This window comes from Nylanderia fulva, unplaced genomic scaffold (genome assembly GCF_048542155.1).
Source record: "Nylanderia fulva isolate GAGA-0341 unplaced genomic scaffold, ASM4854215v1 Scaffold3, whole genome shotgun sequence".
Lineage (NCBI taxonomy): Eukaryota > Metazoa > Arthropoda > Insecta > Hymenoptera > Formicidae > Nylanderia > Nylanderia fulva.
Genome location: NW_028190368.1, coordinates 1,816,499 through 1,830,871, shown reverse-complemented (window position 1 = coordinate 1,830,871; position 14,373 = coordinate 1,816,499). Strand labels below are relative to the sequence as shown.

General features: G+C 34.9%; 2 protein-coding genes across 6 annotated transcripts in view; one reads left to right on the top strand and one right to left on the bottom strand.

Moving 5' to 3' along the window:
* The first annotated feature begins 1,023 nt into the window (after positions 1 to 1,023).
* LOC114946432 (uncharacterized) overlaps positions 1,024 to 14,373 on the top strand; it is a 29,350-nt gene continuing 16,000 nt past the window's right edge. For 2 of the 5 annotated variants that reach the window (XR_003822618.2, XR_003822619.2), the window contains exons 1-4: positions 1,024 to 1,080; positions 1,973 to 2,326; positions 2,775 to 3,618; positions 3,712 to 4,083. Coding sequence is in view for 3 of the 5 variants with exons in the window: in XM_029322913.2 (XP_029178746.1) it covers positions 2,000 to 2,326; positions 2,775 to 3,618; positions 3,712 to 3,818 (1,278 nt within the window). In the remaining 2 variants the exon portion in view is untranslated. Of the gene's footprint in view, positions 1,081 to 1,735; positions 1,791 to 1,972; positions 2,327 to 2,774; positions 3,619 to 3,711; positions 12,645 to 14,373 lie in introns of those variants that run through there. The other 3 variants (XM_029322936.2, XM_029322913.2, XM_029322921.2) reach the window with 3 other exon arrangements.
* LOC114946454 (uncharacterized) lies at positions 11,677 to 14,351 on the bottom strand. Its single transcript, XM_029322949.2, has 4 exons — positions 14,206 to 14,351; positions 13,868 to 14,070; positions 13,248 to 13,789; positions 11,677 to 13,069 (listed from the first exon to the last, which is right to left on the bottom strand). Exons 3-4 carry the CDS (start codon positions 13,654 to 13,656, stop codon positions 12,603 to 12,605), a joined length of 876 nt encoding a protein of 291 aa, XP_029178782.1. The 5' UTR covers positions 13,657 to 13,789; positions 13,868 to 14,070; positions 14,206 to 14,351; the 3' UTR covers positions 11,677 to 12,602.

Below are 14,373 nucleotides of genomic sequence, written 5' to 3'. Positions count from 1 at the left end.
TGATAAATTAGTGAATGAGGTAGGAAATATCATATTTATTTTTTAATCAACATATAATTTAATTATTTATTAAATTTAATAAATGTTTAAATTACATATTGATTAAAAAATAAATGAATCAGATAAAATATGATAAATCAGTGAATGAGGTAGGAAATATCATATTTATTTTTTAATCAACATATAATTTAATTATATATTAAATTTAATAATTTTTTAAATTACATATTGATTAAAAAATAAATGAATTAGATAAAATATGATAAATCGGTGAATGAGGTAGGAAATATATTTATTTTTTAATCAACATATAATTTAATTATATATTAAATTTAATAAATGTTTAAATTACATATTGATTAAAAAATAAATGAATTAGATAAAATATGATAAATCGGTGAATGAGGTAGGAAATATATTTATTTTTTAATCAACATATAATTTAATTATATATTAAATTTAATAAATGTTTAAATTACATATTGATTAAAAAATAAATAAATTAGATAAAATATGATAAATCGGTGAATGAGGTAGGAAATATATTTATTTTTTAATCAACATACAATTTTAATTATATATTAAATTTAATAATTTTTTAAATTACATATTGATTAAAAAATAAATGAATTAGATAAAATATGATAAATCGGTGAATGAGGTAGGAAATATATTTATTTTTTAATCAACATACAATTTTAATTATACATTAAATTTAATAAATGTTTAAATTACATATTGATGAAAAAATAAATGATAAATTGGTGAAGAGTTTGAAGTTAAAATTCCGTAAGCCGGATTCGGGCAGTTTCGGGCGAGGAGGTGGACGCGGTTCGGCGCGCCGCGACGGGAATCGGGAGACCCGGGAGAGAGAAAAAATAGTTAAGAGGCTGGCACAGTAGAGGGCGGATGGGTGGGATGGGGACACCGGCTTGAGGGACAGGTGTCAACGATACGCAACACCGCGCGCACTCGCACACCCCCGGGGCGGAAGTATCCTTCCTCTTTCCGGTTGGGAACGACCGGCTGGGAAAGGAACCTGCGGAGGATCCAGGCGGGCGCGGTTCACCCGGACACACGGTAAGCATCATATCGGGATACCCCGGTGTCCCTGAGCGAGGCCACCCGGGAGGACGGGGACGGCCATTTTCTCTCTCTCCCGAGTTTCGGTGCGCCACGTATCGACTAAGTATCCGATGGAACCCGGGGGGGTGGGGGGAGGGTGGGATGGGAGGGGGAGAAAGGGTGGCGTTCGCCACCCCCCTTCATCTCCCCTCCGCGCGCGCATCTCGCGACTATCTCCGTCTCGGTGTGGCTTTTTTTTGCCACCCGTATCCTTCTTTTTCTCCCCCCCCCACCCCTCCGTGCTCCCTCCCCACCCCCCGGGTTCGCGGCACGTTCTCGAGTAAAGGGGGTGAGCTGTCTAGCCGCGGCGCGTCCTTGGCCGCGGGCGATCGGCGTTCGTACTCTAGGGCTGGCGGAGAGAGTTTTAGTTTCGAGCAAGCCGGTGTTGAGTGTCCTGTCGTACCACGGTTTGGATCCTTCGTTGTGACGTAGAGAGAGAGAGAGAGAGAGAGAGAAAGAGAGAGAGCGAGCTGTCGCGTGTGCTTCTGTCTCCCTCTCTTTCTCCGACTTCTCTGTCCCTTTCCGCTGTCTGTCTGTCTGTCTGTCTGCTGTCGCGTGCGAGAAAAATCTGCGCCACTCTCGCACCATCGCGCGTCTGCCACGGGGATCCCCCTCCGAGGAAAGGATCCGGTACGGCGAGGAAACATGGGGAGAGGGACATCGTTGTGAGTAAATACTCCGGGCGTCGCGATATGATGCCGAGAACAATAGAGGAGAGAGAGAGAAGCGACTCCATTCGTCACCCTCTTCTCTTTCTTCTTCTGCTAATTGTGTATTTTCTGCTATCGTGTATATATATATATTTAAAAAAAAAAATGGTCCTGAGAGACGCTCGACTTCTGTTTAGGTATATGAATTCTACAGACGATCTGCAATGAATTTCCCGCCGTTCGGAGGTCACTTCCCCAGCACTATACCGAGTATCCATCAGTTCGCGACCGATAGCTCCAGCGGTGCGGGCGCGCGTTACGCCAATCATTTTCCCAACCAGCCTCCGATCGGAGTGCCGGTTATGGGAAAGTACCGTCCCGAGAACAACGGCGTACAATCCGCACAGTCGCAAGTGATGATGAACAATAAAACCAGCTATCCCAACAGTAATGTTCACCATTATCCGAATGTGCCGTACTCGCAAGCCCAGTCGGTTCAACAACGGCCGACCAATTCGCCTGGAATGCAAGAGAAACGCTCGTATCATCAGGTAAAGCGACTTGGTACAGATTCCCTTTTCGACAGATATATTTTGAACTGTGTAGAGAAAGGCATCTGTTAATTGTATATCTTAATTATGTACATGTCATCTTTTTCTTAATTTGCTTTCTTATTACCAATACGTAACTATTGACTATTACAACAGTGCATTTTAGAAATTTAACTAAACACTTATTTTTTTAATTTCTTTTTTATCAATAAAAGCTCTGCGCATTTAAGATTGTCAAAAATAAAAGATGTAAATATATATCTAGGTGGTTTATTACTTAAAAAAACCACCTATGTACTATGTACGTACCTTTTGTAAATTTGTATACTATTACGTACCAAGACACAACTATTGACTATAACGACAGTGCATTTTACAGTGCAATATCTAGCTGGTTTATTATTAAAAAGCAAAAACCACCTACTGTTTACACTTTTCTCTGTTGCAGCAGTCCACGGAAACAATAAATCAGCAAGATGTTTGCAATCTCCTGCAAGACAAGGATAAGAGTAAGGAGAAAAAAGAGGAACAGCGCAACGGAGAGACTGCCACAAATGGTACTCAGCAGGATTACACGATGCATCAACATCATCAACAGCATGCTCATACTCAAACACCTGCTTCTATGCCAGCTACGTGGCAGTCGCTCGCGACTCCTGGATCCACCGTAGCCGATTATCTCAGTCATTTGCCGGCTAGTACTCTGCCGTTGAGTTTACATCATTTCCTCAAATATTCCGCTGAAAGTATCAAGAAGGAGTCGGAGATGGCGCAAACTACTTCGGTGGCTGTCGCAACCACAACGACACCCAATATCATGATGTCGCCGAATAATAAAAAGAAGAAAAAGAAGAAGACGCCGAAGGAAAAGAAGCCACGTCCAAAGCCTGGCGAAATTCGTCTGACGACAGCGTTGGACGGCTCGACGTTGTACTGTTGTCCGGAATGCCATATGGCGTATCCGGAGCGAGAATTGTTGGAGCAGCATCTTTTAGGTCACACCTTGGAGAGAAGATTCGTCTGTGACATATGCGGCGCCGGCTTGAAACGAAAGGATCATCTCACGCGTCATAAACAAAGTCATAATCCCGAGCGACCTTACGTTTGCACTGTCTGCTTGAAGGCTTTTAAGAGAAAGGAACAACTGACATTACATTTTGTAATACATTCTGGGGAGAAACGGCACGTCTGTACCGAATGTGGCAAAGGATTTTATCGAAAGGATCATTTACGGAAACATACCAGAAGCCACATCGCCAGAAGAGTGAAAGCTGAACTAAGTCAAAACGCTAGTAAGAAATATGTCATATGCGTATTTAAGTGTCTAAATAAAGTTAATGATTTTTCTTGTCAATTTTACATCTACAATTTTTTCTGTACTTTAGGTACGCAACAGAATCAACAACAAAATAACGTTTCGAATATGCAAACGACCACCGTTTCGGCATCGTCTGTTCTTCCGGGCGGGCATCCCGGTTCTCTCCTGTCCTGAGCCCCGCCACCAGGGAACTTTCAGGTTCCCCATCCAAACAATATTCTTCACACGCATACTTCGCATCATTCGCTGCATCATCATCATCTAACGGCGGTTAATGTGGCGCATCAATCGAGCATCACGCCACTCGCTACATCCGGTCATTATCAGTCGCATGAGCTTAGCTTTTTGGGACACGTTAAAGATTTCTGAGACGAGGAGAGGACCTCGACAAAGAGGTAACACCAAGACGCTAACCGATCGTCACTGTCTCGTCGTCGACGTGAGTAGTTCTGACTGACCTATGATTTGGATTTAGTGAGTTTTTTACAAACATAAATTTGTATTATTATGTGCTTCAAAGCTTCCATGTCTCATGTTTCTTGTTGCCGCAACAGAGATATGTGATCATTCTCCGCTTTCCATTTTTACGTCTTTTAGTAGGCAAATTATATTTGCCCTGTCATTTTGCGATGATGTATAATTTGTTTAGTGATTTAGTATCACCTCACTACAGAATTACACATCGATCAATGAGCATGAATAACTCAAGTATACACGGTGTACAATTATTAATTTAGTTTCAAAGAAACTTGACTCCATTGATTATAATTGCACACCCATGTATACGTAATATAGCAGCAATTTGCTAAAAAGTATTTTTTTTAGAACGAAGAAATGTTTTTCTTTTTGAAATATAAATATAAGGAGACATAGAAGCTGTACACTCAATTATAGCACAAACAAAAGTACACATGTGGAAGAAAAATATTAATCTTCCGCAGAAACTCTAGAGTAGAGAAATTTGACTACAAGTCAAAAATTCTTGCCATACATCGTGTACGACGAGGAAAAAGAAGAATATTTTTATGAAAAGTCAGTGTTAACATAGATATTAAGCTGATTGCGATGAAAAAAGAGAGGGAGTGGGAAAGAGAGAGAGAAATATAATAACATCTCTTTTTCTTTCTTTGTTTTTTTCCTTTCTCGCATCATCGCGTTTAAGATACACGTTTTAATCCTATTATTTCCGCGATGGTCGTGAATATGTTTCTTATCATTTCTTGTTAAATGACATTACGCAAGTGCAAATAGTGTAAAGGGAATAGGAATTATTACACACGCGCATAGTGATATTCCTAATACATATGAATGTGGACGGCAAATCGACCCACCGATTAGAAAACTGTGTCTTTCGTTTATTGAAGACAAATATTTATCCGAATCTTTATTCAGTGTGCATATATATATCGCGAAAAGTTATCTAAAAAGTATCTTTTAGTGTGTGCATATTTATATCGATACGTATAATTTATATTAAATTATTAGAAAAATTATTTTGGCTATGCCCTGTGAAAAAAAGTGGCAAGACCAATAGCAATATTTCGTGGCTGACAAAGAAAAAATCATACGTTTCGTTTCATTAAAATTTTTTGTTTCTTTTATGTATTATGTTGACAATTTGTTTTATATTTTACAATATATAGTGTTCCAAATTTTTACTTTTTATATATTATATACATATGCACAAATTTATGTATACGCGTACAAAATATGTGAGCGAGTCCAGGTTTGCCCAGGTTGGTTTGGGACAAACACGTGTCGTTACTTTTCTTTACGACTTATCGCGCTTTACGACTTATATCGAACACTTGTCACGAAAAGCTTAATTAGGTTTTATAATTTTTTTTAGATTAATTTTTTTTTACATTGTTTTTATACATTTTCGTTGGACCTCTTATATTCGTTACATTCGTTGAGTACTGATTTTATATATATATATATATATATATACGTATATATAAGATTTATTTTTTAAGTATGGCATATATATATATATATATATATATATATATATATAATTATAATATATATATATATATATATATGCATTATAATTTTTTTGGACTATATAAACTATATAGTTTTTAATGTTTATATTTTTATCTATAATCGCGACGCGCGCAAATCTTCACAGACTGTGATTGTTTCCGATGATATCTGCTGTAATGGTCAGACTGCGTTTAAGTTTTATACTTTGGTTTTATCTTTTTTTTAGTATTAATGTTCGTGCCATCGTTTTTTTTTAAACTCATCCTTCTCAATTTCTTTCTTGCCATATTAACAGGTATTTGTTTTATAGTCATATAGATACTGTCGTAGATATACATACATGCAAATAGATATTTTTTTATTATCTCATTGTTGTGTCATTATCATCATTTCTCATTATCAGCATTATTATTATCATTATTGTTATTATTATAATTATTATTTATCTTTATATATTCGTAAGAATTATCGTGAAATAACATCGTCTATATATGATATAAACATGCATACTGCAACGTAAAATGTTAGAAATATGATGAGATCTCGTTATAGAAGGTTCCAAATATAATTTTCAATAACCATTATTCATTAGAATTCTATATGTTAAAACGTAAGTTCCATTTTGTCACTTATATGCATAATCTCAAGCAGAGTTGTGATCTCATAATTTAATCACGGTATTCGTTTTATGACTATACAGCAGTAATGTATCATTATGTCAAAAATGATAAATTTTTTAATATTTTTTAATTTTATCTTGTTAAACTTTTGTGTTTAGGTGTTTTTTGCCATTGTTATAGATTATACTTTACATTCCTGATTAAATACTATGGCTACGCTTATATATTCTCTTGAACAGATACTCATTACGATATGAAATAATTTTTTGTTTTCCATGTCTAGATGCACTCTTTCTTATTTATTTTTTCGCATCATATCTCTAGCATAAAACGTTTTGAGTAACACAGAAAATTCAGGTTTTGTCAGACCTCAAGTATAATGATGTACTAAAATGATTACATACATGGATTATTATATACATGTATACTATAAAAAGCCATATGTAAGAGATCAATTTATATTAAAATATTTCATATATTGTCACGTATACTTGTAACTATAAAGGCAGAGAATATGTCTTAGATTATACGTTAGTGTGTAAGTTTGTATACAAAATATATTATAACGTAAGGTAGATGCAGAGAAAGAAAGGCAAAGAATTGCATACAAGATGTATCAAGAATATCGCGCAGTTTCTTCTTAAGCAGATACAACCTTAAGAGATAGAATAGAGAATTTTTTTAACGCAAAGATATTTTTATGATAATTTTCGAGATACAAGTAACTGGAAGAAAGACAGGCTTAAAAATTATTATTCAGTATACTGAATACTTTATTTCTCAAGGTTGTTAAAAAGTTGACAAAGGAGTGTGAAATCAATTTTTGCAAATTTTTAAACTGATCTGTAATTATGAGAAAGCGCGAGATTTTTCATGCACCTTATACACAGGAGAGAAAGAGAATATATACGCAAACGTCGATATAAGTCTTGAGGAAAGTAATCTGTTTTTTTACAGTGGTAGATGGAACCTATGCAAATAATGATAAAAGATAATGAGGAATAGCTTTATGAGATTTATAAGAGAGAGAAAGAGAGAGAGGAGGAAAAAGAGTGTGTATGTGAAAAAGAGCAGATATTTCCAAAGTTCGACATATGTCTTCGACTGTTCAAACAAATGAGTGGCTCAAGAAGGTCTATTTTGAAGGCTAGCTAAAAAGAAGAACCTATTTCCATCCTCGACGAGGCGAACAGTTGATTCTCGATCGCTCAGAGAGAACCGACCGTTTCGTCGAGCTATGTAGACGTAGTAATGTTCCTGTAGAAAAAGGAAAACGATAATAGTTGATGCGTTTCTAAAGAAGAGAAATACTTTTCCGGTGCCTTTGTATTGCGCTGGATTTTCCGCACCTACATAGTTTTCCATCGTAAAGTTTAAGATCTAAAAAAAAGAAGCGGCGCGTTGTGCCTCTCTGTTTTCGAAACTACATGTATGTATTACACTTGACCGCCTTCACGTCGTTCGAGCAGCCGAATTTCATTGATTTTCTGGTTTTTTTCACGATTCTACATCCGGAATTATTTCGGTGAATAATTCCAGGTAGCAAGTGTACATCACTTTGACGTCGAATGACGTCATTTTGACGTTTAATGATGTCAGTTTGCTACTTGGGATATCTCGCGATATTGATTTCATAAAATATACTTTTCTTAGGATGTGTTTTGTTTAATTTTTTTGAGATGGAATCAAGAGAGACTCGACTCGGGGAGGACAAAAAATATACAAATTAAATTTAACAATATTTGCTACGTCAAACAATTTGAATAACATTTCATGGGAAAATGCTTCTTGTATATTATTTGTTTTTTTATTTTAGAAAAAATAGTATTTATTGAATTTATTGTAGACGGTCGCAGAAAATGATTGGGGAATAATTAAAAGAATATCGTTATTTCTGAAATGTATCAAGGCGCGCTCGTTCGGTTTCGATCAAATTGGAGAAATCGGTTAAACTTGATTCTCCTTCATCTCGATTAATTAGAAGCGATCAATTAAAAGTATATGGATTTTATAGAAGATATACTAATAATAATAATAAGGATATAACTAATAATAATTCATAGTAATAACAATAATCATAATAATAATATTAATAACAGCAACAATAATAATAATAATATTAGTAATGCTAATAATAATAATAATAATAATGATAACAATAATGATAATAGTAAGATTAGAAGCAACACGGAGAAAACAAGATCCGATTCTCTTACGACGCGCTTAATATAGTTTTATGCGAAACCCCAGAAAATTGTAAGCAACTTTTCCGAGTCGGCAACGACTTCCATTCGACGACGAACAATATATGTAGATTTTTCTTTTACGTTTTTATAATTATACGATATAATTTTATATTTTTTATGTAGAGAGTATAAGTAAGCTTTATTTCTTCTTAACAATCTTTTGTAATTGTTGCTCGAAACGAGAATAGTTCTATATTTATTTTTTTGAAAATATTATATACACTGAAAAAAATTATTTAATTATTCAAATAAATATATATTTCAATACTCCTTTATAAATCATTTATTTGAAACTAATAATATTGATTTGCCGTGTATTTGATATAAGAAATCCTTTTTCACAACAGATAAATACTTCTTATTTGTTTCAAACAAATGTGTGCAAAAGGAACTATTAAAAAATATATTTATTTGAATTCAGATTTTTTGTTTCAGTGTATATACTGCAAAAATATATTCTTCGTTGCTTATCAATTTAGTCGTTTCGAGCATCGAATATACCGTTGAACGGTAGAAATTACTATAAAGGCGACTTTGTAAAAAAAATTTGTGATCGGACATCAAAGGACTGCTCCGACTACAAAAGGGTAGGACGGAAAAATTAAAAAAAAAAAACAAAAAATCCGACACCTCGAATGTAACTCGAATGTGAGTCTCTCAGGAGCAGTAAAATGGCAATGAAAACCATATTTTTCTATATGTACGCAGTGTCCCGGGACTTTCCATTATCTGTATTAAAATTTGTAGAACAAAAACGAGAGAGAGAGAGAGAGAAAAAAAGAGAAGTGAATTTGATCGATTCGCAAGATGCAAGAATGTACCTCCAGTACGAGTGTAATTATCAATTGGTTCATGCAAAAACGCAAAAGTGAGATAAACATACGTCATTCTCTTGCTCTTCCTTGACTTTTATATCACAATTGTTTGTCTCTTATGTATCTTCCCTTATCCGCGATGTTACAATCGCGGAATACAGAGTACAAGCATCGTGCAAACGGAAGATTTTTTGCATGAACTAAATAGAGAGAGTACGTCGATTTATTGTGCGAAGAATCTCTCATGGGAGACTTGTGTTTTTTTCTTCCCTTAATGAGAGGGGCTTGTCTCTAATCCGGCGCCTTGTCGCGTACGAGTGTAATGCGTAATATATGTGTAATTAACAGAGTTCTCTCGACAAATATGCGTTAAACAGGCGATTGGCGACGGAAAGACATACAAATTCCTCGACATAGTACAAACGCTCAGATTCTTTTCTCTCAGATAGATTAGACACGCAGGATGCGTTTATATAATGTGTGAACACGAGTGAAATAACCGGCTGACCTCGAACTCTTTCTCGTCCAATGAAGACTTATTTTGTAATTTTTTTCTTTTTAATGATGTGAAATTTGTTTTTATTTATTGCGCGCATTAAATCGATAATTTTATAATTGGACGTTTAAACTAGGCGAGTCCTCTATACAAGTGCAATAATATCTATAGACATTGAGTGTCTGCGTTTAGTTTGTATTTTTGAAAAGAAAATTTAAATGTAATTTTATATCTAAATTTTCTCGTCTTCAAACACATCAATTTTCTGTATAGAAGTGTTTAGACGTTAAATTTCTTTTTAATGCGGATTGACTTCGAGGACTTTCGGTGATAAATTATTTATCTACATAGCACGTTGACGGCTAAATTTTGCCTAATTGAAGCAACTTTTTCGTTTAAATGTGTGTGCGATCTATGGTTATATTCTCTACCTTTTCAGCTGAATTTTGTACCGAAGTCTTCCAAGGTACAAAAAAATACCGGTTTATTCGTCGTGCGTGAATCAAAAACTGATGAATGAGCGCAGTGAGAGGACATATAGAAAGAGAAGAAACAAAAGGACGAGATAAATGTGTGTTAAAAAAAGGGGAGAAGTATATGTATAACTAAGCGATCCCTCTGATAATGTCAACGTTTTATTTTTATATAGAACGCTTAAAATGTCTGTCGATTTTAAGAACGCGAGACGAGAAAATTGAGAATGAACGAAAGGTTGAAGAGCGAGTGTGAATAAACAATATAATAATAATTATATAATAACAAAAAAAAGAGAAAAATATTTAGAGAGACGTAGATATGTACTAGATTGCTGATAAACTTAGGCGAGAGAATGGAAGTTTACAATTTGCGCGCGTTTCTAAGATACTTCGGATAAAGGAAAAAAAATGCTTCATGTATAATATATCCTATATGTTATACCACATTCTATGTATACACATACACATATATACATAGATATGCATCCACGAAAAATGCGTGACGTATATCTTTTCTTACAATTCTTTATACTTATATAGATATACGTATATAAATTGTAAGAAAAGTCATATATCGGGAGCTTTTTTATTTGTTCGGGGTTTATCACCCCCGGAAAAGTATCTATACTCTCTCTCTATCCCTATCCCACGCGTTACTATTTTCTTTTTTTCTGTATACTTGCGAGAAAATGAGATTGTCAATCAACTTTAGTACTTATGCGTTTTTGCATTTCCAATGACTGTATTATATATATAAACGAGGTAGATATTTTTATATATATAATAATCATTTATTAATTTATAATTAAGACTCGGCTGCAGTTGATAACATACAATACTCTGTCCTTTCCACTTTTATTTTTTAATTTTAGGGACTTATAGATCGTATACTCTTATATTCCGCGCATCGTTTGTGTGAGTGTACAAGAGCGCAATTTAACAGTATATAATAAGAGAATGCCAATAAAATACCATGAATTTTCATACAAATACAACTAATATATATATATAAAGAGCCCGACTCACGAAGCGCGAAATGCATGTTATATATGTTGGAAATGGAAGAATCGACATTACATTTTGTACCTTTTCAAGGGGAGGACAAGATTTAACGTCCGAATATATATTTTCTCCAAATCTGCCTGCAATGAAGAGCAGAAGTAGCTATACATTAACAAGATTTAAACTTTAAAATACGCAAAATTTTTCTCAACTAATCCACAAATCATTCTTTCAAATAAATTATATCTACAAATATGCATTAGATAAATTCACATGGATGTCTTTATATTTTACTATTCTGATTCATTTTTGATAATGGCAAATTCTGTTTATGCAAATTAACATTTCGTGTAGTTCGATGGAAACGTTCAATAATCCACAAAAAATGTAAAAATTGCAGATTTTTATTTCTACAATATTAGCGTTTTACAATATTACGCTGTAATTTTAGTCTCCCAATTTGATGTGCGGAGATTACCCTTGTTTTTCTAATTCAAACGCAAAAGACAAAGAAGCTAACAAATTTGAGAATCATCTTATTGCGTTGTATTGCCAAGTATGTTGGTAATTATTCTCTCCGTTTTACTATTGTCATCAATATTATATAAACAACTAACGCACTTCATGCCATAATCCATTTCTATTGTCCTCTAACGCCTACTTAAATTTATATATTTTTTAATGCAACAAAGATTACTATCGCTCTGAATAATAAACAATGAATAGCAAATCTTAAAAAATAATCAAGTTTAAATCTAATTTAAAACGATCAGTCTAGAAATAAAATAAACTGTGTTCTGACTGCTCGTATTAAACGCACGATTTATAAAAAAACATTTGTTGGAATTACAATCTTAGAAGAGACCAACCTTTTTCCTTTTTTTTTTTAAAGAATAAATAATACTATATAAAAAAGATCATTGATAATAACGATTATTTTGAATTTTAACGCAAACTTATTCAAGTTCAAAAAATCTCAACAGGTACATTCTTAATATAGACAACCTCCTACACATATAGTGTATTATAAAGGATATTACAAAATTGTAACATTATCGTAATCTCGCCTACTTATTGACAAAGTATATAGTAATAAGATATACTCCCTTAGGAACATGGATTCTTATATTATATTTTAACAATTATTTTATTCTTATATTATTAACGATTATTCCGCAAAGTTAAGTATATTCGATAAAGCTCATTAAATTCGTATTAAATCTTACAGAATTAAATCATCGAAATAGTGAAACGACCTTGGCTTATAGACGGAGATAAGAATATATGTTACACAATCGTTATAGATGTAAATAACTAAGTCCGTAAAATTGAAAACGGGGGAGGTCCCGTCTGTCTCATCATCATTGCAAAACCACTCAGTCCTTCATCGCCCGGTTGCTGATCATTCTGATTATTTTGCGAAATATTTAAATGCTTGCCTCGACCGCTATTGTGACTTTGCAAATGTTTCTTCAAATGATCCTTCCTATAGAAAGCTTTGCCGCACTCGGTACAAATTTGATTCTTGCTACCTGAATGAGTGATCATGTGACGCGCCAAGTGCTCGTTACGTTTAAACGCTTTACAACACATGCTACATTGATAAGGCCTATCCTTATTATGACCTTGCTTGTGACGATCCAAGTGCTCCTTCCGTTTCAAGCTTGCCCCACAAATATCACAAATATGTGGCCTCTGTTTATGGTCTTCCAGATGTTCGTGGAGCGCCTCCCGATCATCGAATCTATACGCGCACTCGGGACAATGATAAATCAACATACCTGGCAAACAAAAATATTATACATTACTCAAGATTGTCAATAATATAATCAAATAAAGGTTTTTTCTTGCAACAAATATATTTTATATATAATTGTGTGATACATAAACATATATCACACAATTATAACAAAAAATATGCACAAAATTGTATTTGATACAAAATATGAAGAAATTTACCATTAATATGCTGCGGTTCAATCTCAAATTCAATTTTTGGCCTCACTGCTTGACAGCTATGCGTAGAATTATTACTGCTGTCCTCGTATTTAGGTACATATGGCAAACCTAATGTACTGGAGCAACGTGCCAGGTATTCGGAAGTGAGTCTAAAATCAATCTGCAGAGGATCTGTCATAGTCGCAGCATCAACTTTCTGCACTGTCTGTGTGCCTGATGACTGCTGTGAGATTGGTGGACAGTGCTCCTTGGTGCTACACAAGTTGTTCTCATTTCTGTTCTCGTCAGTCTGTTGAAAGTGCTGCGGTGGATGGCCAGAGTAAGCATACCCAGTCATGTTAGGTCGAGTAGGATGCTGATGAGCATGAGTGTTTGGGGAATATTTCACGTTACGCGAGTCATAAGCCATGATATTACTCAACAGCTGTTGAAGAGAGAGAGATAGGCCCTGATATATATCTGTTACAAAATTTTAACTCTAATCACAATGACATGTACTATGTCTGTGATATCCGTAGTGTCTATAATATCCGCACGATCGCCTGAGAAAAGAAGAGAGAGGAGTTAAAAGGGTCAAACTCATCATGTACCATTTTGGGGGGAAAAAAATATCGCCTTACCATACAAGGAATATCATTGTAGAGGAAAAAGTGATCACTGCATCCTGCTGCGTCGTTTCTATCACGCTCATCTCGTCGCTCCTAGGACAAAGCAAATTTATCGCTCTCGGAGAAGTGTGGTCCCTCCGATTGGACGATGTTTCTTATCTCCGATTACGCTTCATGCCGGATGATCTTCTTGATTATGTGCGCTGATGATACGTCTGCGAAAAAGAAGCGGTATATTTAACAGAAACAGGGGATTGAAGGAGCAAATTACATTGATGATGATCCGTTATGAATAAGAGAACGAGATTATCTTCGAATATGTCAACTACGAGATTCCTCTACCCTCTCACCTTCATACTAATCCCGCGATACGTATGGACCAGACGTTGCGAGCCTATCCGTTTGTATCGGTATGCCGGCCATCTTTACGCATCAGCTGCGCTGCACTGTGCTGCAGCTGCGCGAGGTAACCGAAGCGCGCGAACGAGGCTTGAGCTATCGTGGAAATGTAAGAAGAT